Source organism: Giraffa tippelskirchi, chromosome 2 (genome assembly GCF_054371585.1).
Source record: "Giraffa tippelskirchi isolate mGirTip1 chromosome 2, T2T-mGirTip1v1.2.pri, whole genome shotgun sequence".
In the NCBI taxonomy this organism is placed as follows: domain Eukaryota; kingdom Metazoa; phylum Chordata; class Mammalia; order Artiodactyla; family Giraffidae; genus Giraffa; species Giraffa tippelskirchi.
The window spans coordinates 211,151,987-211,179,108 of record NC_137276.1 but is presented as its reverse complement, the minus strand read 5'-3'; the positions used below and the strand labels follow the sequence as shown (position 1 = coordinate 211,179,108).

General features: G+C 37.4%; 1 protein-coding gene across 6 annotated transcripts in view; it reads left to right on the top strand.

Annotated features, from left to right (window-relative positions):
* The window catches only part of LOC145539140 (uncharacterized), a 526,738-nt gene that overhangs the window by 213,287 nt on the left and 286,329 nt on the right, over window positions 1-27,122 (top strand). For 3 of the 6 annotated variants that reach the window (XR_014077596.1, XR_014077599.1, XM_081572668.1), the window contains one exon: window positions 24,768-24,851. Coding sequence is in view for 1 of the 6 variants with exons in the window: in XM_081572668.1 (XP_081428794.1) it covers window positions 24,768-24,851 (84 nt within the window). In the remaining 5 variants the exon portion in view is untranslated. Of the gene's footprint in view, window positions 1-21,595; window positions 21,636-24,767; window positions 24,856-27,122 lie in introns of all 6 variants that reach the window. The other 3 variants (XR_014077601.1, XR_014077602.1, XR_014077598.1) reach the window with 2 other exon arrangements.

The window sequence follows — 27,122 nt, the reverse complement described above, 5'->3', positions numbered from 1 at the left end:
TGCAGTTATCTATTCATTTATTGAAGAACATCTTGGTTACTTTCAATTTTGAGTAATTATAAATAAAGCAGTTATAAACATCGGAGAAGGCAATGGCACCCCACTCCAGTACTCTTGCCTGGAAAATCCCATGGACAGAGGAGCCTGGTAGGCTACAGTCCATGGGGTCGCTAAGAGTTGGACGCGACTGAGCGACTTTGCTTTCACTTTTCCCTTTCATGCACTGGAAAAAGAAATGGCAACCCACTCCAGTATTCTTGCCTGGAGAATCCCAGGAATGGTGGAGCCTGGTGGGCTGCCGTCTATGGGGTTGCACAGAGTTGGACACGACTGAAGTGACTTAGCAGCAGCAGCAGCAATTATAAACATTTGAGGGCAGATATTTTTGTGTGCATCAGTTTTCTATTCTATTGGGCAAATACTTAAAAGCAAGATTGCTGAATAGTATGCTAATACTGTGTTTAGCTTTGTAGAAAAGTGCTAAACCATCTTCCACAGTGGCTGCACCATCTTGCATTCCTACCGGCAATAAACAAGAGTTCTTGCTGCTGCACTTCATTGTCATCATTTGTTATCAACTTTTTAAAAAAATCAGTCATTCTAATAGGTACCTCATTATTGTTTTAATTTGCAACTCCCTAATGAAAATTGAGCATCTCTCATATGCTTATTTGCCATCTGTATATCTTTGTTGATGAAGTATGTATTCAGATTATTTTACTATTTTTCTTGAGTTGTTTTCTTATTGTTAAGTTTTAAGAGCTTTTCAAAGATTTTGGCTTCCCTGATAGCTCAGTTGGTAAAGAATCCACCTGCACTGCTGGAGACCTGGGTTTGATCTCTGGGTTGGGAAGATCCCCTTGAGAAGGGAAAGGCTACCCACTCCAGTATTCTGGCCTAGAGAATTCCATGGACTGTATAGTCCATGGGGTTGCAAAGAGTCAGGCATGACTAAGCGACTTTCACTTCACTTTCACTTTCAAACATTTTAGATGCAAATCATTTAATCAGATACGTGTTTTTTAAACATTTTCTCATGGCATGTAGTTTACTTTAAAATTTTCTTAGCAATGCCTTTTGTGGAGCAAAACTTTTCAATTTTAATAAGGCCAATTTTCTTCTTTAACCTGTTAATATGATTGATCATCACTTGTTGATATACCATTTATGCACCTGGCATAAATCTCATGTAGTCATGATACATAACTTTTTATATACATTGGATTTGATTTGATAATATTGTGTTGAGAGTTTCTGTATCTATGTTTATGAGACATATTGGTCTATTGTTTTCCTCAAATGTCTTTATCTGGTTTTAATATTAATTTTTAATAGAGATATTCCTGGCATTTGAGTTAGGATTTTTTAGCAATGCAATAGCATCTATTTTATTCCATCCAATTAAATTCAATTTTATTTATTTCAACTTGATTCAGTTTAATAGCATCTTTAAATAATGTATAAGACACTCTTATATACTGAAATAGGTGATAGATAAAACAGATTCCATACTTCTTGAGGCTGACAATCAGATTGAATATGTTCCCTTAAGACAGAAAATTTTAGGTCATATCAGTTGGTGATTTAAAAAGAATGTTCTTTAAAAACAGTTCAACAAAGTTTTAATAGGCAAATAAGTTCATGTGTCTACCCTAGAATATTTGCTCCTAAGGAGCTCAGATATTACCTATTTTTGTCTCTGCTGCATCCCCAGGGCCTACAAAAGCTTCTAGTTATAAATACTAAAATAATTTTTATTGAATAAGAAAAACTGAATATATATTTATGAATGAAAATCTGCAACTGATATTCTGAATCTACATTTTCAATTCTCCTAGGTGTTGGTCAGTCACTAAGTCGTGTCTGACTTTTTGTGACCTAATGGATTGCAGCACACCTGGCTTCCCTGTCGTTCAAACTCATGTCCATTGTTCAAACTCATGTCCATTGAGGCAGTGATGCCATCCAACCATCTCATCGTCTGTCTCCCCATTCTCCTCTAGCCTTTAATATTTCCCAGCATCAGGTTCTTTTCCAATGAGTTGGCTCTTCGTATCAGATGGCCAAAGTATTGGAGTTTTAGCTTCAGTATCTGTCCTTCCAATGAATATTCAGGCTTCATTTTCTTTAGGGTCTACTGGTTTGATCTCCTTGCTGTCCAAGCGACTCTCAAGAGTCTTCTCCTATGTGCTGAATTTAAGTGTCATCCTGGAAAACTCCTGGCTTCCCAGGTGGCTCTAGTGATAAAGAATCCACCTGCCAATGCAGGAGAGGCAAAAGATGCAAGTTTGATAACTGAGTCAGGAGGATCCCCTGGAGTAGGAAATGGTAACCCATTCCAGTATTCTTGCCTAGAAAATAACATGGATAGAAGAGCCTGGTGGGGTACAGTCCATGGGGTCACAAAGAGTCAGACATGACTGAGCACATACAGATGTTGACCATTTTATTTATAATTTTCATTATGATACTTTATTTTCTTGTCACAACATCTTAACATCTTTGCAGTTGTCAATTGTAAAGATTTTTTAAATTATATTTGTATATATTTTAAAATGATCACTTATAGGGGCATATAAAGAAAGTAACTTTATTCTAAAATTAATCTCTCAAAACCACATAAGGGGGTTCATTTTTATTTTGATGAAGTTCTCATTCCACATATCATCAAAATAAAAATCACAAATCGTGTCTATGGTCCTCCTCCTCTTTATCAGGGGAGTTTCTTGTAGAATGCTCAATTCAATCATTGCATTCATTACTTTGAGTCAAAGAGTGTGTTTCTCCATTTACCTATACACAAATTTTTCTTCACTTCTTTTCTCTTGCTAGATGGTTTTTATCTCCTTTTAACATGAGTATCACATGGTGTTAGAGTCTATTTTGAAGTCTTCACAGGATTGGATTACTAGACCTCATTCAAATCACTGTAGTTTCCTGGCTACATTTTTAATAGTGGAGGCAGCTTCTGCTTTACTCTGTGGACATTCTATTATTGCAACTGCCGCTGCTGCTAAGTCGCTTCAATCGTGTCCGACTCTGTGCGACCCCATAGACAGTAGCCCACCAGGTTCCCCTGTCCCTGAGATTCTCCAGGCAAGAACACTGGAGTGGGTTGCCATTTCCTTCTCCAATGCATGAAAGTGAAAAGTGAAAGTGAGTCGCTCAGTCATGTCTGACTCTTAGCGACCCCAGGGACTGCAGCCTACCAGGCTCCTCTGTCCATGGGATTTTCCAGGCAAGAGTACTGGAGTGGGGTGCCATTGCCTTCTCTGGTTATTGCGACTACTAACCCTTGATTCATACTAAGTTATTTCTCTAGCTTTGAGGTCTGTGCCTTTCACATTCTGTAGACCATCACACAATTTTCCCCAATTATTTTTTTTCCCTCAGCAAATTTCTCTTGCATAATTTATGCTTCATTTATATTTCCACATGAATAAAACAATCTAACTCATTCATCATTTTGATGGCTATCCTCTGGAACATTTCCTATACTTAAACTGTTCTGGATTAGAGAAACCTCAGTACTTTTCTTTCCTGAGAATAAATGCAATCTCTATTTCATGAACAGGTGGTGTTCCAAAAGGGTGGGAATCGCATTACAGTTGGCGTTTCAGTTCCAAGGCCAGCTCACCAATCACATTGTATACCAAATGTGGAATACTGTGTCAAGAATGCTATGAAACTTAACACTGCATACTGAGATGCTTCTCTGAGAACCCACACATTTTCAGGTTGGGTTGGCAACAGTGCAATGGAATAACAGAAGTCTCCCCAGCACGCGGTCTTAGCAAGAGGATAGGGACATTTTCCCAAACTAATGGTGGTGGGTACCACCAGGGCCAGTTTAGGGATTTAAACAGCTGAAGTGTTGGGATAAAACTCACTTTTTGTTATGGGATCCTGTCCTTACATTCTACTCCCTCCCCGCACCTTCTTCTGTTTGCCTACTTCACAGCACCATCTATGGCTTACAAGTAAAGATTTTGTTCAGCTTGTTTCAATATATATATATATATAGTGTTTGCTTCTTTATCCTCCATTTCTAAAAGTAACAGAAATTCTCTCCCTCTCACTACTCATTTGCCATTGTAGAAATGATGCAATAGCCATCTTTCCTATATCACCTTCTTCCTTTTACTTAATGATTCTAGAGATGAATATGGTTAGTGGCAGGCTTTCCAGGTGATGGAGGGCTTCCTCCTAGCAGGAGACACAGGAGACACAGGTTTGATTGCTGAGTTGGGAAAATCCCTTGGAGTAGGAAATGGCAACCCGTTCCAATATTCTTGCCTGGAAAATTCCATGGACCCCGTGGTTGCAGTCCATGAGGTCACAAAGAGACAGACACAACTGAGCGACTGAGCACACATACACACACGGTTAATGGGAGATAATCTCTGAGCTTAAAGAAAGGGCTTAAGAATCCTAATTGACATTTCAGTGAAAAAACATACTTGGGTCACACTGAATCTTCACCAAAGGCACTAATGCCAGGATGAAGGCAAGCTCTTGTTATGGAAGCTGGTATAAGAGTTGATACCCAGGAGGAGGGAATCCTAGGCAGGAATGGCTGAGATTAGCAGAGGAACAGAGTAGAGGTGAGGCGGATCCTGAGATTCTAGTGTTCCCTCTTTCTTCAGATTTTTTTCCTCCTGACATTGGCTTACGGAAATGATGAGAAATGGAAAGAGGTTTAATCAACAGGACAAAGTCTTAGCTTGAAGTCAAAGAGAAAAGGGGAGCTCAAGGTATTTTCCCTATTTTGAATGTGTATCTACATTATCTCAGATTTATTTTCCTTGATGAGCTTTGAGTTTTCTTTGTATTATCAACTTCCCTTTTAAAGGATACCTTAAATATGGTCTGTGCTCAGTTAATTCTGTGTTTATGAAATTCAACTTTGAGTTCATGGATATAATATCCATTGACTTGTTATTATATAGTAGAAATCATTTCAGAGTCTATAAGTAAGTTGAGATGTTTAAACTAGGGTCCTTGGGGTTCATGAGCTTGTAATCCATATTAAAAAGCTTGTTTTCTGGGGGGAGAAAGTATGGTTTTTGGAATATTCACTTAAGGTGAAGAAAAAAAAAAGGTGACCCAAGTTCACTTGTGTTACACGTGAATAAACAAAGTTAAGAAAGTTTGTTTCCTGGAGCATAATTTCACTGGTTCCTTAACATGGCATACTATTGTAATTCTCCAACAGGGAGATGAAGTGTTCAACATTCAACAAAATTATTAGCCAGAGAATTCTTTTTAAAACACTACTTCTAAGAATTAGGACTTTTGGAATGCAACATGTGAAATGCTGAAATATATTTCATTTTAGTATCATTTTCCCACATGTTTTAAGGCTTGGCCTCCTCTAAAACATAAATCTAGGAGCTCAAGGAAAAAATTAAAACTGTGTTTTTTGGTATTTGTAATGCTTCAGTTTTATCAGCATTACTTACTTGAAATCAGCTGAAGAATTTATTTGGAGAAAGGAGTTCTATAACAAAATAAAATATGATAACCACTTATCTAGGCCAAGTGCCTCATTTGTGTAAGTTAGGAAACTTAAGTCCAGACATTCCTTGTAGGGATTTATTATGGATCTTAAAACAGGCTAAGGATCACCACCCTAGTTCCTTGTTTTGTATTCCCCAAACTACAGTGAATATGTCCAGTAAAGCTCAGATATAGTAAAAACAGGCTATAACACAGATCCCACTAAGTGACAATAAAATTTAGTTCTTATCAAACTGTTACTCAGAAGCATCTGTTTATTTATTTTATGCTTGTCATTCTTTTTAATGTTAAAGTGTTTCACTTAAAACAAACTTTTGTTCCAATACAAATTGTACTTCATTAGACTAATAAATGCTTTTGAACTGTGGTATTGGAGGAGACTCTTGAGAGTCCCTTGGACTGCAAGGAGATCCAATCAATCCACCCTAAAAGAGATCAATCCTGGGTGTTCATTGGAAGGTCTGATGTTGAGGCTGAAACTCCAATACTTTGGCCACCTCATGCGAAGGGTTGACTCATTGGAAAAGACCCTAATGCTGAGTAGGACTGGGGGCGGGAGGAGAAGGGGGCGACAGAGGATGAGATGGTTGGATGGCATCACTGACTCGATGGACTTGGGTTTGGGTAGACTCCGGGAGTTGGTGATGGACAGAGAGGCCTGCCGTGCTGCAATTCATGGGGTCGCAAAGAGTCGGACACGGCTGAGCGACTGAACTGAACTGAAGACTAATAAATGCTTATGCTGTAACATTTCGTTAAATTCTGTCACATTATATTTCCCTTTTCTTTTTCAATTATGGTGATTGTACTAATATATGTTAAGTACCTATATATTCCTATTTTTCTTTACTTCTTATGGCTCCATTATTTTTTATTGTTGGCTGAAAATTTGTACCTGCCAGTCATTGTTATGAAGGAGCATGATTAAGTGCTCTGAGTGAATCACAGCTGTGCTTAAATTCCAGCTCCACAATTTGCTAGATGTGTGAGCCTGGGCAAATTACAAAATTTCTGTGATCCTAAATTTCCCAAAAGATATGTGATGTGATGTCTGTGTCATGGGTTATCAAGGATTTCGCAGACTGTTCTGTTTGCACCTTGGGCAAAGTCTTAAACCCCAGATCCATTCTTTTTTGTTCTGGTCCTAGACTCTATTTTCCTCCTGGCCTCTTTGTTTCCTTTCTTTCCTTTCTTCCTTTCCTCCTCTGTCTCTCTGTCCCTGTTTCTCTCTTCCTCCCTCCCTCCCTCCCTCCTTCCCTTTCTTTCTCATTGTAGCAAACAAAACCTTAAGTATAGTGGGTAGTATTGGTGGGTTGCCTTTGGAAATGTCTTTACCGAACCAGCATTGAATTAGACACTAGTTTCCAGGGAGCTCAGCTGGTAAAGAATCTGCCTACAGTGCAGAAGACCCCAGTTGAATCCCTGGGTTGGGAAGATCCCCTGGAGAAGGAAATGGCTACCCACTCCACTTTTCTTGTGCTCCTCTGGTGGCTCAGACAGTAAAGAATCCACCTGCAGTGCAGAAGATCTGAATTCGATCCATGGTGGGGGAGACCCCCTGGAGAAGGGAACAGCTACCCACTCTAGTATTCTCACCTGGAGAATTCCATGGATGGAGGAGCCTGGTAGATTATAGTCCATGGGGTCACAGAGTCAGACACGACTGAGTGACTTTCACTTTCACTTCCAATAACAGTCTATTTTATAACTGAAAGGATAAAGAAATTATTGTTTTAAAGCCAACAATTTTAAAAAGAGTAGGTGAGATCACAAGTCAAATGGTCATGGAAACAGAAAGATTAAGAAATGTTACTTTTTAATAGCTTTTGTGCTCTTCTAGAAATCTGGAGACTCACACGGTAAAGAATCTGCCTGCAATGCAGAAGACCCAGCTTTGATCTCTGGGTGGGGAAGATCTACTGCCATAGGAAATGATAACCCACTCCATTATCCAGTATCCTTGCCTGGAAAATATGGGCAGAGGAGTCTGGCAGGCTACAATTCATGGGGTCACAAAGAATTGGACACAACTGAGTGACTAACATTTTCACAGAAATCCCAGCTTGTTTTCTTTTCTGCCATCTTGAAGTCTGTATTAGATGCTTGTTGTCAGCTTTCATTTCTTTTTTAAAAAAAATTTATTTATTTATTTTTGACTGCTTTGGGTCTTCATTACTGCTCCCAGGCCTCTTCTAGTTGTAGCGAGTGGGGACTACTCTCTAGTTGTGACACATGGGCTTCTCACTGAGGTGGCTTCTCCCGTTGCAGAGGTCCTAGGAGCACAGGCTCAATAGCTGTGGTGTATGGATCTAGCATTGTACAGGAGACAGGGATCAAGACAATCCCCATGGAAAAGAAATGCAAAAAAGCAAAAGGGCTGTAGTAGGAGGCCTTACAGATAACTGGAAAGAGAAGAGAAGCGAAAAGCAAAGAAGAAAAAGAAAGATATTCCCATCTGAATGCAGAGTTCCAAAGAATAGCAAGGAGAAATAAGAAAGCCTTCCTCAGCGATCAGTGCAAAGAAATAGAGGAAAACAACAGAATGGGAAAGACTAGAGATCTCTTCAAGAAAATCAGAGATACCAAAGGAACATTTCATGCAAAGATAGGCTCGATAAAGGACAGAAATGGTATGGACCTAACAGAAGCAGAAGATATTAAGAAGAGGTGGCAAGAATACACAGAAGAACTGTACAAAAAAGATCTTCACGACCCAGATAATCACGATGGTGTGATCACTCACCTAGAGCCAGACATCCTGGAATGTGAAGTCAAGTGGGCCTTAGAAAGCATCACTACAAAGAAAGCTAGTGGAGGTGATGGAATTCCAGTTGAGCTATTTCAAATCCTCAAAGATGATGCTGTGAAAGTGCTGCACTCGGTATGGCAGCAAATTTGGAAAACTCAGCAGTGGCCACAGGACTGGAAAAGGTCAGTTTTCGTTCCAATCCCAAAGAAAGGCAATGCCAAAGAATGCTCAAACTACCACACAATTGCAGTCATCTCACATGCTAGTAAAGTAATGCTCAAAATTCTCCAAGCCAATCTTCAGCAGTACATGAACCATGAACTTCCAGATGTTCAAGCTGGTTTTAGAAAAGGTAGAGGAACCAGAGATCAAATTGCCAACATCTGTTGGATCATCGAAAAAGCAAGAGAGTTCCAGAAAAACATCTATTTCTGCTTTATTGACTATGCCAAAGCCTTTGACTGTGTGGATCACAGTACACTGTGGAAAATTCTGAAAGAGATGGGCATACCAGACCATCTGACCTGTCTCTTGAGAAACCTGTATGCATGTCAGGAAGCAACAGTTAGAACTGGACATGGAACAACAGACTGGTTCCAAATAGGAAAAGGAGTCCCTCAAGGCTGTATATTGTCACCCTGCTTATTTAACTTATATGCAGAGTACATCATGAGAAACGCTGGGCTGGAAGAAACGCAAGCTGGAATCAAGATTGCCAGGAGAATTATCAATAACCTCAGATATGCAGATGACACCACCCTTATGGCAGAAAGTGAAGAAGAACTAAAGAGCCTCTTGATGAGAGTGAAAGAGGAGAGTGAAAAAGTTGGCTTAAAGCTCAGTGTTCAGAAAACTAAGATCATGGCATCTGGTCCCATTACTTCATGGGAAATAGATGGGGAAACAGTGGAAACAGTGTCAGACATTATTTTTTGGGGCTCCAAAATCACTGCTGATGGTGATTGCAGCCATGAAATGAAAAGACACTTACTCCTTGGAAGGAAGGTTATGGCCAACCTAGATAGCATTTTTAAAAGCAGAGACATTACTTTGCCATCAAAAGTCCACCTAGTCAAGGCTATGGTTTTTCCAGTGGTCATGTATGGATGTGAGAGTTGGATGGTGAAGAAAGCTGAGCGCTGAAGAATTGATGCTTTTGAACTGTGGTGTTGGAGAAGACTCTTGAGAGTCCCTTGGACTGCGAGGGGATCCAATCAATCCATCCTAAAGGAGATTGATCCTGGGTGTTCATTGGAAGGACTGATGTTGAAGCTGAAACTCCAATACTTCGGCCACCTCATGCGAAGAGTTGACTCATTGGAAAAGACCCTGATACTGGGAAAGATTGAGGGCAGGAGGAGGAAGGGATGACAGAGGATGAGATGGTTGGATGGCATCACCGACTCGATGGACATGGGTTTGGGTAGACACCGGGAGTTGGTGATGGACAGAGAGGCCTGGTGTGCTGCAATTCATGGGGTCACAAAGAGTTGGACACGACTGAATGACAGAACTGAACTGAACTGAACTGAAGTGATGGATCTAGCTGCCCCTCATGTGTGGAGTACTCCTGGACCTGGATTAGAACCCATGTCCCCTGAATTAGCAAGCAGACTCCCAACCACTGGACCACCACGGAAGTCCTCAGTTTTTCATATTTCTAAAGGTAACATTCATCAGATTTTACCCCTCCTCTCCCTCCAGGAATGAAGTGGGCATTCTTATGCATCATATTAGAAGCTTCCAGGTCAATTCTTGCTTCAAATGGGGGAAATGACATTCTTGTGAATCTGCGTGCAGTGTATCTCCCACCTCACCTTTCTTTAGAGCATCCTCATGCTTCATGGTGATGAAGACTGAACAAGTCTGCATGTTGTCCATATGGCACTTTGTCAGGCTCCTTGTATTCCATCTGGAGATGTTAGTTTTCCTTTTCTCCTTCAAAGAGTTAATCCATGGAATGAAGGGCAGAAGATGTCACCAATTCCATGTAATGAATGTTAGCAGTGGCTAATTCCTGAATTAACTTATATAATGGTTTAATTCAACTTTCTTACTTTTTTTTCAGTGTGCTTCTGACTGATAGGTTTTGGTTATCTCTACTCTTGGGTTGCTCAGTGCCAGCACCTTCCTCCTCTTTATATTTTTTTTCTTAATATTTTTTTCTGCTTGAGCTTGTCATTTGACTACACCTTTTACTCTCTTGTCTATACATTCTTCCAAGTTATTGCTTTGCCTAAAATATCAATGTTGTAGTCTGCCAATTCACTATCCTTGTATATATATGAGTTCTTCCTGACTTTCTACCCTCATCTTCTCATTATGATCTCTCTCGAGTTTTATAAGCCAGAAACAGTTGAATCACATCAACCCACGTGAACATCAGGGATTGCTTTATAAATTTTCCATTACAGATTCTCCATAATCGGAGGGTTGGCCTAGGATGCTATATGTCAAGCAGGTAGAATGATAGAGCCCTAATAAGAATAGTTATACCCATGTCTTTCATCAATATAAAGCTAAACAAGTTTGTTACATTCAAACCCTGCTGCATATAGATGAGAAAGATTGCATTTGGACACTTTGTGTTTTGCTTCCAGGAAGTGTCCAAGATATCCAACTTTTTGAACATTTATGAAGACATTCTCAATTAAAAATTTTTTAGATTGGAAAAGTTTGCTGCAGCTATTGAACATGAAAGTGTTACTCACTCAGTTGTGTCTGACTCTTCGCGACCCCATGGACTGTAGCCCACCAGACTCCTCTGTCCATGGAATTCTCCAGTCATGATACTGAAATAAGTTGCCATTCCCTTCCCCCAGGAATCTTCCTGACCCAGGGATTGATCTCGGGTCTCCTGGATTGCAGGCAGATTCTTTACGAACTGAGCTACTGTTAAAATTGAGGCCAAAATACTCATGCTAATATTCATGCAAGAATATCATTTGCTGTACAGTTAGATTTTAGAATAATTGCATCATTCATGAAAGTATGTCCAAAATGGCATTATTAAATTTCCATTTGTTATCGTATTAAATTCCATTCATTATTATGTTAAATTATCTAATATAGTTAAAATTGAGTAAGTGAAATTAAGAATAGGGTGATTATGACACTGTTGAAGAATTTTGGCATTTTAATTCCTAAATTTCTGTACTCATCCAGCAGCAGAGGTCACTAGCACTATAAATTCCTTTTGTACCCTTTGAGTTATTGCTTCTGTCAAAATTATATCATTTTTGTGAGTCACATGTGGCTGAAAAAACCACCAAATAGCCTGCAGCTTCTTTCACAGTTATTACATGTTGAAGTTTTTTTTTTGACAGAAAAAAATCAGTGTATGTTAAAATTTCAAACATTATGAGAGGGAAAAAAAAGCTACTTCTTGGTCAAAATAACTGAGAACATCACTAAGAGTGCTACGTCGATTTAGTCTTACTAGACATTCATTCTGTTATATATAGTGACATTCAAAGTGAAGTGTATGTATGTATGTAAGTATGGGTAACAGAAAATGTTAAGGATAAATTTATATAGATTCTGGTCCTTTAGAGGGAGTTAACTTTTATATTACATTTCTATCTGGCTATCATTTTGTGTATTCTTAGAAGCTTAAACATTTAAGGAGATACTGAGAGAGTTTTGACATTTTATAACTTGGATAGTAGCCAAGATTATAAAAGAAAACATGACTGTGAGGTGTCTGGGATTCTTTCAAGTTCAAAAAGTGCCTAAACATTCATACAGGTTATGAAGTTTTAGTTCAGACTCTTATTTTTCTTTCCCATCAAGCTATTCATTGAGACTTCCCTGAGCTTTTTATTTTATGCCTTTCTTTCAATATTTTCAAGACGACACTATTACTTTCTAGGTAATTAGATTGTACCACATATGAATATAAATTACACTTATCTCCCCAAGCAATAATTGAATTTCATGCACATAAGTACCTGCTTTTTCTGAAATTTTTCCTCTGACTACTGACTGGCAGGTGGCCTCCGAACCTACTAGTGGTAAAAGAGAGTAATAAAAAATTCAGTGGGCTCTACAATCTTAGAATTTCTGATTTTCAGTATATTTGATTTCTTTATATTTCAACACCTGTAGTGTTCTTCAGTTCTTCCATTATTATTAGAACCTTGTTCCATAGTTAGAGGCAGGAGAATCCTCAGAATAAAGTCATCCTAGGTTGCATCTTATTTTTTTTTTAATAATTTTTTTTTTTAGGAAAAGAACTCAGATATTCTAGCTGAGCATGTTAACTGATTTTTACAATAAAGATATTAAAAGCTTAATACCACAACTGAATTTCACAAACATTTTATTAACCTCTGTTGCTTGCATTGTATCTTTAACATAATAATTCACACCTATCCAGAGCATAGAATATTTTTTATTTCTTGGAGTCAAGAATATCACAGATTTACTACACACTTAGAAAAATGTTTCTTTCTTTTATTAATTCTATTTCCTTCAACATAAGAATGATATCTAAGTTCAACATTTTAAAACTTGACTTTTACTCAGTCCATATTCTCCAAGTATTTAGCTGTATTTTTCAAATATACTCACATTTTCCAGCAAAGTTATCTAAAATTTTCATCCTTAAATATAAATAAGCTCATCATTTATTTATGGTCAATGCCTTTCTATGAACATACCTAACTTGGTTCACTTTTTTCCTCAGGTATCAATTTAGGACCTGTCAGAGTCAAGGACTTATGTACAGAGGCAAAACAATAAAAATAAACCCTCTTCTTTAGCTGCCATTTTCTAGGAGCAGTTTATGATTCACATATAATTAGTAAGTTTTTCATAAATTGATCTTCTTCTACTACTTTTCTGCCTGCTCATTGAGCTTAAGGAAGTTTTTTTTGGCAACTTTCTTCTTTTTTTTTTTTTTCTATATAAGAAAGTTTAATGTTAACTGAAAATTCAAAGATTTCCCAGTGTCTCTCCTCTTCCTCCTCTTCATCATCACATGCAAATATATTCTCTAAGACCTTCTCTACACTGACACGTGGGGGAAAACATCCACTCTATTGTGATTCATCTCTTTCTCTTAAGGCTATTTATGAAACAGATAAGGGCTTCCCCAGTGGCTCAGATGGTAAAGAGTCTACCTGCAATGCAGGAGATCTGGGTTCCAGCCATGGGTCAGAAGATCCCCTGGAGAAGGAAATGGCAACCCACTCCAGTATCCTTGCCTGGAAAATCCCATGGATGGAGTAGCCTGGCGGACTATAGTCCATGGGGTCACAAAGTCTTATGCAACTGAGCGACTAACACTAACTATGAAACAGATATGAGAGCCATTTTACAGTTATGCAAAACTTGTAATAGAACATGTAAAAGTGTGGCACCAATGACAAACCTCCCATGAACCAATTTTTAGCCTGTAAATTTTAGAGTTAAGCGGTACCCTCCAAAAATGCTTAATCATGGGAACTCTCTAGTCACAAAGACCGAAAAAAGGTATATTTTCACAGATCGCTTCCTATTGGTGCTATCCAAAATAAACCTGTAAGCCATTTGAAGCTTACTTTTTTTTTTTAAGTGATTGGTTTGAAGTTTTGACAATTGGTATGAAAATTTTCAATCTACTTGTGAATACTTGATAGATAATGACTATATATACTACAAGAAGAGACATAAAGTATGATTCCATCTAAATCTGTCAACTTAGGCCATAATTAGTATAATTCTATATTGTTCTAGTTACATCATTTGGTTTTAAAGCAAACAAATATTTCATCAGAAGAAAAATGTGTAAATGTGGAGTCAGCACAGCCTAAGGCACTTTTCTGTGCCTTAACGTCAAGGAAATCTTGCAGAGACAAGCTGTTTTAGTAACTTCTGAAATAAAACTAAAATAACAAGAGGATGTCACATTGTTTCACGCAACTGAAATAAGAGTGAAGAGCCCTTGTTATAAACATTGTAGCAAAAGAAGAAAAAAGAAACATCATGGGAAGAAGTCTGTATTTCAGTGAGTATCCTAAGGCATGCTAGACACATTTGGAGCTTGCAACATGTAGTGTCAAAGAAGAGGTTAGAAACTACAGTACTTGGACTTTGACTTTTTGGATTACTTTGTGATGCTTTTCATTTTCCAAAAGTCTGTTTCCAGGGAATTCATACTTTTCTTGGATGATATTTGGTGTGGATCCTTAAGTATGTCATTACTATCCATTGGAAAGTAAAGATAATCATGTATTTTTCATCGTATACTGATTGTGGGGTAGGTACAAGGATGGCCACTATGTTCTCTGGGAATGGCTGTCTTTTTTTGAATTCTCCCACACTCTAGGCCTTTGTCCTTGGGCAACTTCAGATGGATTCATGCTGGGCTTTTGAGGGGTGAGCTTTAGCTCAGAAGAGGTTGGAAAAACAATGTTTTTCATCTCCAAATGCAAAGAGTTTTCTTTTTTTTTGGAACAGAATGTAATTAGCCAAAGTGGAATTGGGCCAACTAAGAAGCATTAACAGGCTAAATGATGTGCCCTTAATTTTGGGGGCATTCCAAAGATGGACTTTTTCTTGACTGTAATGAGAAAAAGGTGAAGCATCTACAAAATTCTAAAAGAGTGACTGAGGAACATGAAAAGAAAGAAACAGTTCAATTTTCTCACAAATTAAAGACGATAACTGAAACTAGCCACCCCCTCTCCAATCTAAGAATCCATTTGACTAATTTTTCTAAGCAGGCATTGGAATGTTCCTGCTGGGAACAGGACTGATAATATATGTAGCTGGCACTCTCACCCGAGGGGAACCGTTGTTCTGTTTAGGGAGTGGAGGCCAACTCCCTGCAACTTAAAGAAAAGCTAATTTAGGACACATCTAAAAGCAACTGAAATGTGAAAGGGGAAAAAAAAATCTCAAGTTACTGTGCTCTGTGCCAGTTGACCAAATATAAAACAAAACAAAACAAGATAATCTTCCCCCCCTACCACCACAAGTTAAAAAGAAAGAGAAGGAGGGAGACATTTCTCTTGGTGCTTGGTCTGTACTTGTTTTGGCTTTTCTTCAGATACTTTCCCAAGTTTAAATTTGAAATTTGATGACTCTCAAGAGCAGAAATGTTCTTTTCCAGGTGTCATTTTTATCTATTTCTGTCAAGCCCTTTAAAAAGGAATCAAGGAGAACCATCATTTAAGAAAAAAAAAAAAAGTACAAAAGCTGGTTAACTCCAGGACAAAAGGTAGTAGAAATATATTTACCAAAAGAGGGGAGATTTCTTTAGTTAGTAGAAATACTTCTGAGAACAGTGCCTTTTAAAAGATGACATCTGAAGCTCACTAGAATTAACTACTTAATGGAAAAAAATCTCTCCAGACTAAAAAAAAGAAACCTTCTTACCCAGTTGTATTTTTTGAACCAAACGAAATTTAGCTCTGTTTGCTATTTCATTTTAGGTAAAAAGGCAATAAACTTTTGGAGATAAAGGTGTGTTTATATGCTTTTATAACGTAAAGGCAATTTTGATTTGAACATCAAACTCTTACAGATTTTGGCTCATTACGAGAGCAAATGCCTCGGGACATTTAGTCTTTAACAAAATACTCTGATATGAAGCTTGCAAGAGATCTTGAGCAAACATTTCATACACATGATGTAGGCTGATAGAGGGAACACTAAACTCAAAACAACTGAATTTGAATCCTCAGCTGACTGAGGCTGGACAAATTACACAACTATTTGAAAAATGGAAATAATAGCATTTGACTTCTTATCTCATCCATTCTTAGAAAAGATTAAATGAAATAATGAATGTATACAGTAAATAATGTACAGTAAAATGTACAAAAAGTTGTATAAAATAAGGTGCTATTTTCCCTGATGTGCAGCCTTTTTTCAATTCTCTTGGATTCTATTATGCATTTCTTTTCAAATCTTCATTTCTAGCTCATTTCTTTGAGTCGTATTCTTTTTACCGAAAGTTTCTTTAAAAAGAATTAAATGGATGGTTGTTTACAAGGTTGAGGCTTTTTTCTCTTCATTTATTTCTGTCAATAATTTCTGGAGTTAATTTTAGAGATTTTGACTCATTAGATGACTAACTCTCTGAAACCACCACAGTGCACAGAAATCCTAGATAGGAATAGAGGCAAGGGTGCCCAATATGATATTAAAGCAATTATAGACAATTAGCATTCCCTATCTGCCTGCAATGCAGGAGATGCAGGAGATGTGGGTATGATCGCTGGGTTGGGAAGATCCCCTGGAGGAGGAAATGGCAATCCACTCTAGTACCTTGCCTAAAATATCCCATGGACAGAGAAGCCTGGCGAGCTACAGTCCAAAGGACTGCAAAGAGTTGGACATGACTGAGTGACTGAACACACACACACACACACACACACACACACACACACACAGAGGAGAATATGAGCACAGATGCTTATGTTTGGAAAGATTATAAAGTGGGCGAGATAATAGAGGAAAATACACTTACGAAAAGTGATAGCTGCTGCTGCTGCTGCGTCACTTCAGTCGTGTCTGACTCTGTGCGACCCCACAGATGGCAGCCCACCAGGCTCCCCCATCCCTGGGATTCTCCAGGCAAGAACACTGGAGTGGATTGCCATTTCCTTTTCCAATGCATGAAACCCTGGTTAAAAAAAAAAAGATGTAGACAATGATAAGGAACTTTGAAATCAGAATGAAAGAGCATTTTATTATTGTCTAGTAATACCCAGGGCATGATAAATTAAACTTTAAAATAACATCTCTAATAAGAGGTATTTGTATGGATTTTCACTTTTCATTTAAGCCAAAGCTGTTGTCTCTTGAACAGTGTTGCTCAAACTTTAACATGCATGTGAGTTGTCTAGAGACCTTTCCAAAATTTATATTCTGATCAAAAGTTTTGTGGTGGTCACTGAGCTAGCAAAAGGATTTGGTTTCTTTCTGACAAACTCCCAGTCAATGCCAAGGCTTCTGCTTCTCAGACAATTTTAGTAACTAGACTGAATGTCACTGTAATTATTTTTCCCTTACAAGTAACACTCTGGGAATGATGTCTATGTTGGAGAAATTGTGGCTATGGAAATATTATTCAAGAAAAGGTTCCCTTTTTGTAAAACTTTGAGATAAAATTTATGTACAACAAAGTGTCATTTTAAAGTATAAAATTTGATGAGTTTTAACATATGTGTACTATCACGGAACCATTACAACAACAATCAGGATAACAAATATTTCCATCAAAAAGAACTCATGAAGCTCAATGTCTAAAAAAAAACCCAACCCAATCAAAAAATGGTTGGAAGATTTAAATAGACATTTCTCCAAATGAGCACATGCTGTGCTCAATTGCTCAGTCATGTCCAACTCTTCAATCCCATGGGCTGTAGCCCGCCAGGCTCCTCTGTCCGTGGGGATTCTCCAGGCAAGAATACTGGAGTGGGTTGTCATGCCCTCCTCCAGGGCATCTTCCTAACCCAGGAAATCAAACCCTGGTCTCTTGCACTGCCAGGCAGTTTCTTTACCACCAACGCCACCCAGGACAGATGGCTAAAAACACATGAAAAGATGCTCAACATAACTAATTACTAGAGAAACGAAAAGCAAAACTACAGAGAGGGATCACCTCACACCAGTCAGAATGACCATTATCAAAAAAATCTACAAACAATACATGCTGGAGAAGGTGTGGAGGCAAGGGAGCCCTCTCTCACTGTTGCTGGGAATGTAAATTGATACAGCCCATACAGGAGAACAATACAGGAGAACAATATGGAGATTCCTTAAAAAACTGAAAGGAGAGCCACCATATGACCTTGTAATCTCACTCCTGGGCATGTATCTGGAGAAAGCCGTAATTCAAAAAGATAAAGGCACCCCAATGTTCATTGAGTCACTATTTACAATTAGCCAGGATAGCAAAGAGTCCTGAACGTCCATCAACAGAGGAATGGATAGAGAAGAAGTAGTACATATACGCAATGGAATATTAGCTATAAAAAATGAAAAAATGCCATTTGCAGCAACATGTGTGGACCTATAGATTGTGATACTGAATTAAATAAGTCAGACAAAGACAAATATATGATATCACTTACATGTGGAGCCTAAAAAAAGGATACAAATGAATTTATCTCCAAAAGAGAAATAGATTTACACATGTAGAATACAAACTTATGGTTTGTTACCGGAGATTACCAGGGGGTAAGGTGCTGTTTAGTTATTAAGTCGTGTCCGACTCTTTGAGACCCCCATGGACTGTAGCCCGCCAGGCTCCACTGTCCATGGGATTTCCCAGGCAAGAATACTGGAGTGGGTTGCCATTTCCTTTGCCAGGGGGAAAAGGTGGGGAAGGAATAAACTAGAAGACTGATATATACATACTATTGTAGATAAAATAGATTAACTAATAAGAAACTACTGTATGGCACAGCGTTCTCTACTCAATACTTTGCAATGGCCTATATAGGAAAAGAATCTAAAAGAAGAGTGGAGATATATATATATGTATTGATTAACAGATTCATCTTGTTGTACACCTGAAACTAACACAAAATTGTAAATTAACTATACCCCCAAAAAAATTAAAAAGAAAGAAAAGAACTCAAAAGTTCTTTATCCACCTTTGTAATCTTCCCCTTATTTATTCTCCCCCTCCCATGTATCCTTTCATCTTTCTGTCATTTATATTATTTTCCATTTTCTAAAATTTTACATAAAAATCATACAATATGATATGTACTCTTTTATTATGTAACTTCTTTCACTCAGAGTAAATATTATGAGATTCATCCATTTGCTCGTTTTTGAAAATTTTTTTTCTTAATTTCATAATTGGGTTGCCTGTATCATGCTGACTAGTAGTCCATTCAATGTACATACCACAATGTGTCTATCCATTCAGCTGCTGATAGACATTGTATCACTTTCAGTTTGGAACTATAACATAGAAAACTTAGGAGCACGCAGGAGTATACTTTGCATAACCTATTATTTCATTCCTAAGAGAAGAATGACTGAGTTCTATAGCATGTGCATGTTTGCGTATTTAAGAATGTATTAAATTATCAAAAGTGATGGTACCATCTTACATTCCTACCAGCAATGCTTGAGGATTCCATTTACTTCCTCTACCCTTACTTGACTGGTATGATCAGTCTTTAATTTAGCTGTTTTAGTGGTTATATAGTGGTATCTTACCGTGGTGTTTTCTGCATTTCTCTGCTAATGGTGTTGAGCAGCTTTTCATGTTTATTGGCTATCCATACATTTTCATTTGTGAAGTGTTTGTTCAAATCTTTTGCTCATTTTTGAAAATTAGATTGTTTGTCTTAATGTTATGACACACAAATCCTTTGTATATTAAAGATCAGGGATTGATAGACTTTTTCTCTAAAGGGCTAGAGTGAATATCTGAGGCATTATGGACCACAAGATTTCTGTCGCAACTATTAAACCTAGCCTTGTATCATGAGAACAGCCACATATAAGACACAAATGGGTAAGCCTGACTGTGTCTTAATAAAATTTTATTTACAGAAACAGATGGCAGCTCAGACCTAGCCCAGGGGCCTTGTTTTGATAATTCTTGTTCTACATGAAAGTTTTTTGTTGGATATATGTTTTGCAAAAATATTTTTCTTGTTAGTGGGTTGTTCTTCCCTTTTCTTAATAGTGTCTTATATTATGTTTGTCAATAACATATTATGTTTTTATGAAATCTAATGTTTTATTGATATTTTATGGTTTTTGTGCTCTATTTAGTAATCTTTGCATAATCCAAGTTACCCCTAAATATTTTTCCTGAGATAAGAACTGATGGTTTTACTTTCTTATTCCAAATGAATAATCCAAATTGTTTAGCACTATTTGTAGAAAGATGATCAATTTTCTGTGTAATTGTTTTGTCATCCTTGTCAAAATCAATTGACCATGTATGCATAAATCTTTTTGAGGACTTCCTTTACAGTTCCAACCATCTGTATATCTAGCTTTATATTAATCCCACACTAACTTGATTATTGGGGATTAAAAATAAGTCTTCAAATCAGGTAGTTTGTTTTACAACCTTTTTTTTTTTTTTTTTCAAACTTTAGCTATATTAGGACTTTTGTATTCCCATATATTCCTATTATAACATCCTGTTGGGATTTTCATTTGCATTCATTGCAGGAGTCTGCAAACAGTAATTCATGTATCAAATCCAGATCACAATCTGTTTTTTCTACTGCCCTCAAGCTAAGAATTTTTTCACATTTTTAAAGACTTGTAACAAACAAGCAAAGAAACAAAGAATATGTAACAGGTATCGTTATTTGACTTGCAAAGCCTAAAGTATTTTCTATTTGGCTCTTTACAGAAAAAGTTTGCCAACCTTTGATCAACAGGTCAATCTTGGAAGAATTTGTATTTTAATAATGTTGGATATTTTGATTCTGAACATGCTATATCTCTCTATTTGCCTTCTTTAATTCTGTAAGCAATATTGTGTAAATTTTAGCATATAGTCTTCATTTGTTAAATTTATTTGTAAGAATTTAATATTTTTGATGCTCTTGTAAATGACATTATTTCTTCCATTTTATTTGCTGAGGGTTTTTTTTGCCATATATTTTACATTTTTAATGTTGAGGTTGAGTAATGTGATTTTGCAAACTTTACACATTAGTTGTAATAGCTCTGTAAATAGTATTACTTCTTTTTCTATCATTAAACTTTTGGCATCTTTCTTGTGCTTTATTGAACTGACTAGTGTCAGTAATAAAACATTGCACAGAAGTGAGCATTCTTGCCTTGTTTGCAGTCTTAAGAGAAAAGCATTCAGTCTTCCGTCATTAAATATGATATTAGCTGTTGATTTTCTTAGATGCCCTTTATCAAATTTAGGAAGTTCTTTTCGGTCTTAGTTTCTTATGGCTCCTATAACAAATTGTCACAAACTCAGTAGCTTATATAATACAGATGTATTCTTTTATAGTTATGGGGTCCAGAAGATTGAAATCAGTTACACTGGGCCAAAACCAAGGTGTCTGCCATCAGTGTCTTGAGGCTCCACGACATAATCCATTTTCTTACCTTCCCCAGCTCCTGGAGCTGTACTGTGCATTCTTTGGCTCACAGTTGTTTCCTCCATTTCCAAAGCCTGTAACATACTATCTTCAGATCTTCTTTCATCAGAAAACTTCTCTTCTAGAGACCTCCCCACTCCTTTCTCTTGTATTGATGTTTGTCTTTTTTAAATTAATTTTTATTGGAGTACAGTTGATATACAATGTTGTGCTAGTTTCTGCTGTACAGCAAAGTGAATTGGTTTTACATATACATATATCCACTCTTTCTTACACTCTTCCCATACAGGTCATTACAGAGTATTGCATAGAGTTCCCTGTGCTACACAGTAAGTTATTATTTATCTATTTTATACATAGTAGCATGTATATGTCAATCCCAATCTCCCAGTCTATCCCTCCCCTTCTTGGTAACCATGTTTGTTTTTTACATCTGTCATCTTTATTTGTAAATAAGTTCATCTGTACCATCTTTTAGATTCTGCATAGAAGTGATATCATGATATGTGTCTTTCTCTGTCTGACTTACTTCACTAAGTATCACAATCTCTAGGTCCATTCATGTTGCTGCAAATAGAATTATTTCATTTTTTTAATGGCTGAATGATATTCCATTGTATGTTTGTATATCTTTATTCCTCTATCAAAGGACATTTAGGTTATTTTCATGTTATGGCTATTGTAAATAGTGCAGCAGTGAACACTAGGATTCACTTATAATTGCATTTGTCACCTCCAGGTAATCCAAGATAGTCTCATTTAAAGGTCATATCTGCAAAGTCCTCCTGTCATGTAAGGTGATGTTCACACATTCCGGTGATTAGGAGACAATTATTTAATCTACTGCAACTTCTATTCTGTGTGTGTTTGTGTGTGTGTCTGACTCTCTGTGACCTTATGGACTGGAGCCTGCCAGATTCCTCTGTGCATGGCATTTTCCAGGGAAGAATACTGAAGTGGGTTGCCATTTCCTACTCCAGGGGATATTCCTGACCCGGGGATCGAGCCCACATCTCTTGTGTCTCCTGCATTGGCAGGGAGATTCTTTACTACTGTGCCACCTGGGAAGCCCTATTCCTAGTTTACTGAGTTTTAACATTATGAATGGCTGTTGAATTTTATCATTCTTTTGCATTTACTGAGAATATTATATGATATTTCTATTGACTGGAGTGTTATGGTGAGTTGTAATCGCTTGAGTTTCAAATGCTAAATAAAACTTTCATTTCTGAGATAAAGCCCACTTGGCCGTATTGTTGAATTCCATTTTCTAAAATTAAGTTAAGAATTTTTCATCTGTGTTCATGAGGGTCGTTGTTATCTAGGTTTCTTCCTTCTCTCTATTCCTTTCCCCTCCCCACTTCTCTTATTCTTTCTCTCTCTTGTAATCTCTTGTCTGTTTTTGGCCTCAGAATGAACAGAAGTATTAATTGATGTTGTTTTCCTTTAAATGTTTGGTAGAATTCACCAGTGAGTTCTTACATATGCCAAGAGTTTAATTTTGGTGAAAGTTGTTAAGTACAAATTTAATTTTAAATTAGATATAGAGCAATTCAGGTTGTCTATTTTCTCTTGAATGAGCTTTAGTAGATTTATTGTTTTAAGAAATTTGTTCATCAAAGTTGTGAAACAATTGCAATGCAAATTTTCATACTATCCTTTATTATTCCTTTTTAAAATTTGCTTATTTTTAATTGAAGGATAATTGGTTTGCAATATTGTGTTTGTTTCTGCCATACATCTCTACTTTATTATTCTTTTAATGTCTGTAGCATCTATAGTGAGTTTCCTGCTTTCCTTTATATTGGCAATGTATCTATGTTCCTTTTTTTTCTGGTTAGAAGTTTGCCAGTTTTATTGATTTCTCAATCGCTTTTTGTTTTATTGATTTTCTCTCTGTTTCTTTCACTCTGTTTCTCTCCCTGTCTCTCTTTGTACTCTCAGTCTCTGTGTCTCTGTCTCTTGGTACCTTTCTCTCTCTTTTCTCTCTCTCACTCTATATAGATACACTTTATTCTTTTATTGATTTATGCTCTTTTCTTTCTTTTGCTTATTTGAATATTATTCACTCTTCTTTTTCTAATGTCTTATTGTGAAAGTTTAGTATATTGATTTTTTACTTTTCTGTTTTTCTTATATAAGCATTTAAAGCTATAAATATCCCTTTATTAATGGTTTCACTTGCTTCCCACATATTCTGATATATTGTGTTTTCATTTTATTTAGTTCATGTATTTTCTCATTTCCTTTATAATTTCTTCTTTGACTCAGCAATTATTTACATGCATGTTGTTTTGTTTAAAAATACTTGTGGACTTTCCATATATTTTTCTGTTATTGATTTCTAGTTTAACTGTGGTCAGACGACATGCTTCTAATGTTTCAAAAACTTTTATGTTCATCAAGACATGTTTTATGGCCCCAAATATTTTGTATTTTGGTAAATATTCCCAAAAAATGTCTATTTTGCTGCATTTTTTATAATTAGGCATTTGATTTTGATTTTTTAAAATTAAAAAAAAAATTCCATGTCTCTCTTTATCAAGTCCAATTTCATCCACTTTCCTGGACATATGGAGCATATTTATAGTGACTGTTTTAACATTCCTGTCTACTAATTCTTTCACGTGTTTTATTTCTGCATCTGTTTGTTCAGAGAGATTTTTCTTTTGCTTCTTCACATGCCTGGTATTTTTCTGATTTGATGTCACATTGTGAATTTTATACGTGATGTGCTAAAGTATTTGCATTTCTTTCAATTTTTTTTTGAACTTTATTCAGGGAAGCAGTAAGTTAGTTGGAAACAAGTTGATTCTTTCTAGGTGTAGCTTAAAATAATACGTTTCTACATTGGATAGAGATCCAATGCCCCATGAGGTAGGAAGTTCGTCACTCTGCGTTTTCAAATTATGTTCATGTTAAAGACAAAGACTCAAATGGAACCTTCTGCAGACCTCTGGAGTTCTCTCTTTGTAGCTGTCTCTCTGCCCTAGAAGTTAGTGGCATCTTGGCCTCTCTGGACTCTGAATTTGTCTGAATTTCAACTCAGAAATATCCACAAGTTTTTCTTTCAGTTCTCTTTCCCTCTGTTATATTATGGAAAGTTCCCTTGACAGCAAGGTGGGACAATCACAAGGATCACCTTTTTCTCCCCCTTTCTTTAGAGGTCATTGTTCTATACTGCTTATCATCCAATGTCTGAAAACCATTCATTTTAAAAATGTTTTGCTGGTTTCTTTTAGTTGCTTAAGGCAGTATGGTAAGTCTTAGACCTGCTACTTCATTATTCCTGGAGGCAGAAGTAAAACTGATCACTTTGTAAATGCTGTTCTCACCCGAAACATAAAAGTCTGCTTCAGGTGGCCTCAGATTTAGAAAGTATCAATTGATCAATATTTTTAATGCTATTGTATATACCTTCCACCTACTTAAAGTCTCTTTTCCTATTCTATCCATTGTAGGAGAGAAGCAAGGTTAAATTCAACTCTTCATATACTTGGTGTCTACACCTGTGCAGTTGACCATCACTGGAGAAACGTGCACAGGTAAGTAACTGTCTTCTCTTAAAATCCACAATTATTAGCATGTATATATTAAGCTAGAAGGTTGTTAAAGAAAATAAAACAGTTAACAGAACATTTTGAAGAGTCTTACAAAATCTTTATCTTCTTAACTGGACACAGTAAACTTGGAAGAAATGAATTAAGTAGACAGTTTCTTTCGAACCCATGCATTTGCAAAGAGCCTCCGTACAGAAAATATTTCTGGAAACCAGTTCAGGCACATGGAGCTGTGAAACAGACAGAGCTCATTTTGGCACATGGGATCCTGAGGACAAGAGAGAAATGAGAAGTGGAAGTTAGGGCTGAACTAAACTGATGTACCCATGTACTTAGATTTATTGCCTCCACTGGCAGGTATTTGCTAGACGTGTGCGTGCATGCTCAGTAACTGCAGTCGTGTCCAGTTTTTTGTGATCCCATGGACGATAGCCCACCAGGCTCCTCTGTCCTTGGGCTTCTCCAGGCAAGAATACTGGAGGGCGTTGCCATGCCTCCTCCAGAGTATCTTTCCCACCCAGGGATTGAGCCCACATACCCTGTGTCTCCTGCATTGCAAGTGGATTCTTTACTGCTGAACTACCAGGAAAACCCTTATTTGCTAGACATGTGAGATTAAAGCCTAGCCTGGAAAATCCCATGAATGGAGGAGCCTGGCGGGCTGCAGTCCATGGGGTCACTGAGTCGGACACGACTTAGCGACTCCACTTTCACTTTTCACTTTCATGCCCTGGAGAAGGAAATGGCAACCCACTCCAGTACTCTTGCCTGGAGAATCCCAGGGACGGGGGAGCCTGGTGGGCTGCCGTCTATGGGGTCGCACAGAGTCGGACACGACTGACGCGACTTAGCAGCAGCAGCATTGGCTCAGGGCAAAGTCCCACAGAACTGTTAACTAATGGGAAAAAAAATGAACTTTGTTTAAAAAGGCTTTTAATAGACAATGACTATGTTAAAAAGCTTTTATTAAATTCTGTTGTTTTTTATTCATGCTAAGATTTCACCAAGAATAGTAGATAGCATTTTATGTTCATATTTTAACTTCAGTTCAGTTCAGTTCCGTCGCTCAGTCATGTCCAACTCTTTGTGACCCCAAGGACTGCAGCATGCTAGGCTTCCCAACTCCCAGAGTTTACTCAAACTCATGTCCCTTGAGTTGGTGATGCCATTCAACCTCTGTCATCCCCTTCTCCTCCTGCCTTCAATCTTTCCCAGCATCAGGGTCTTTTCCAATGAGTCAGTTCTTCGCATCAGGTGGCCAAAGTATTGGACTTTCAGCTTCAGCATCAGTCCTTCCAATGAATATTCAGGACTGATTTCCATTAGGATTGACTGGTTTGATATCCTTCCTGTCCATGGGACTCTGAAGAGTCTCTACCAACATCACAGTTCAAAAGCATCAATTCTTTGGCACTCAGCTTTCTTTATAGTCCAATTCTCACATCCATACATGAATACTGGAAGAATCATAGCTTTGACTAGATGGACATTTGTTGGCAGTGTAATGTCTCTGCTTTTTAATATGCTGTCTAGGTTGGTCATAACTTTTCTTCCAAGGAGCAAGCATCTTTTAATTTCATGGGTGCAGTCACCATCTGCAGTGATTTTGGAGCCCCCCAAAATAAAGTCTGTCACCGTTTCCCCATCTATTTGCCATGAAGTGATGGGACCAGATGACATGATCTTTGTTTTCTGCATGTTGAGTTTTAAGCCAATTATTTCACTCTCCTCTTTAACTTTCATCAAGAGGCTCTTTAGGTCTTCTTCACTTTCTGCCATAAGTATGGTGTCCTCTGCATACCTGAGGTTATTGATATTTCTCCCAGCAATCTTGATTTTAGCCTATGCTTCATCCAGTCCAGAATTTCTCATGATGTACTTTGCATATAAGTTAAATAAGCAGGGTGACAATATACATCCTTGAAGTACTCCTTTCCCTATTTGGAATCAGTCTGTTGCTCCATGTCCATTTCTAACTGTTGCTTCTTGACCTGCATACAGATTTCTCAGGAGGCAGGTCAGGTGGTCTGGTATTTCCATTTCTTTAAGATTTTCCACAGTTTGTTGTGATCCACACAGTACAAGGCTTTGACATATTCAATAAAATAGAGGAAAACAGTTGAATGGGAAAAACTAGAGATCTATTCAAGAAAATTACAGATACGAAGGGAACATTTCATGCAAATTGGGCACAATAAAGAACAGAAATGGTATGGACCTAACAGAAGCAGATGATATCAAGAAGAGATGGCAAGA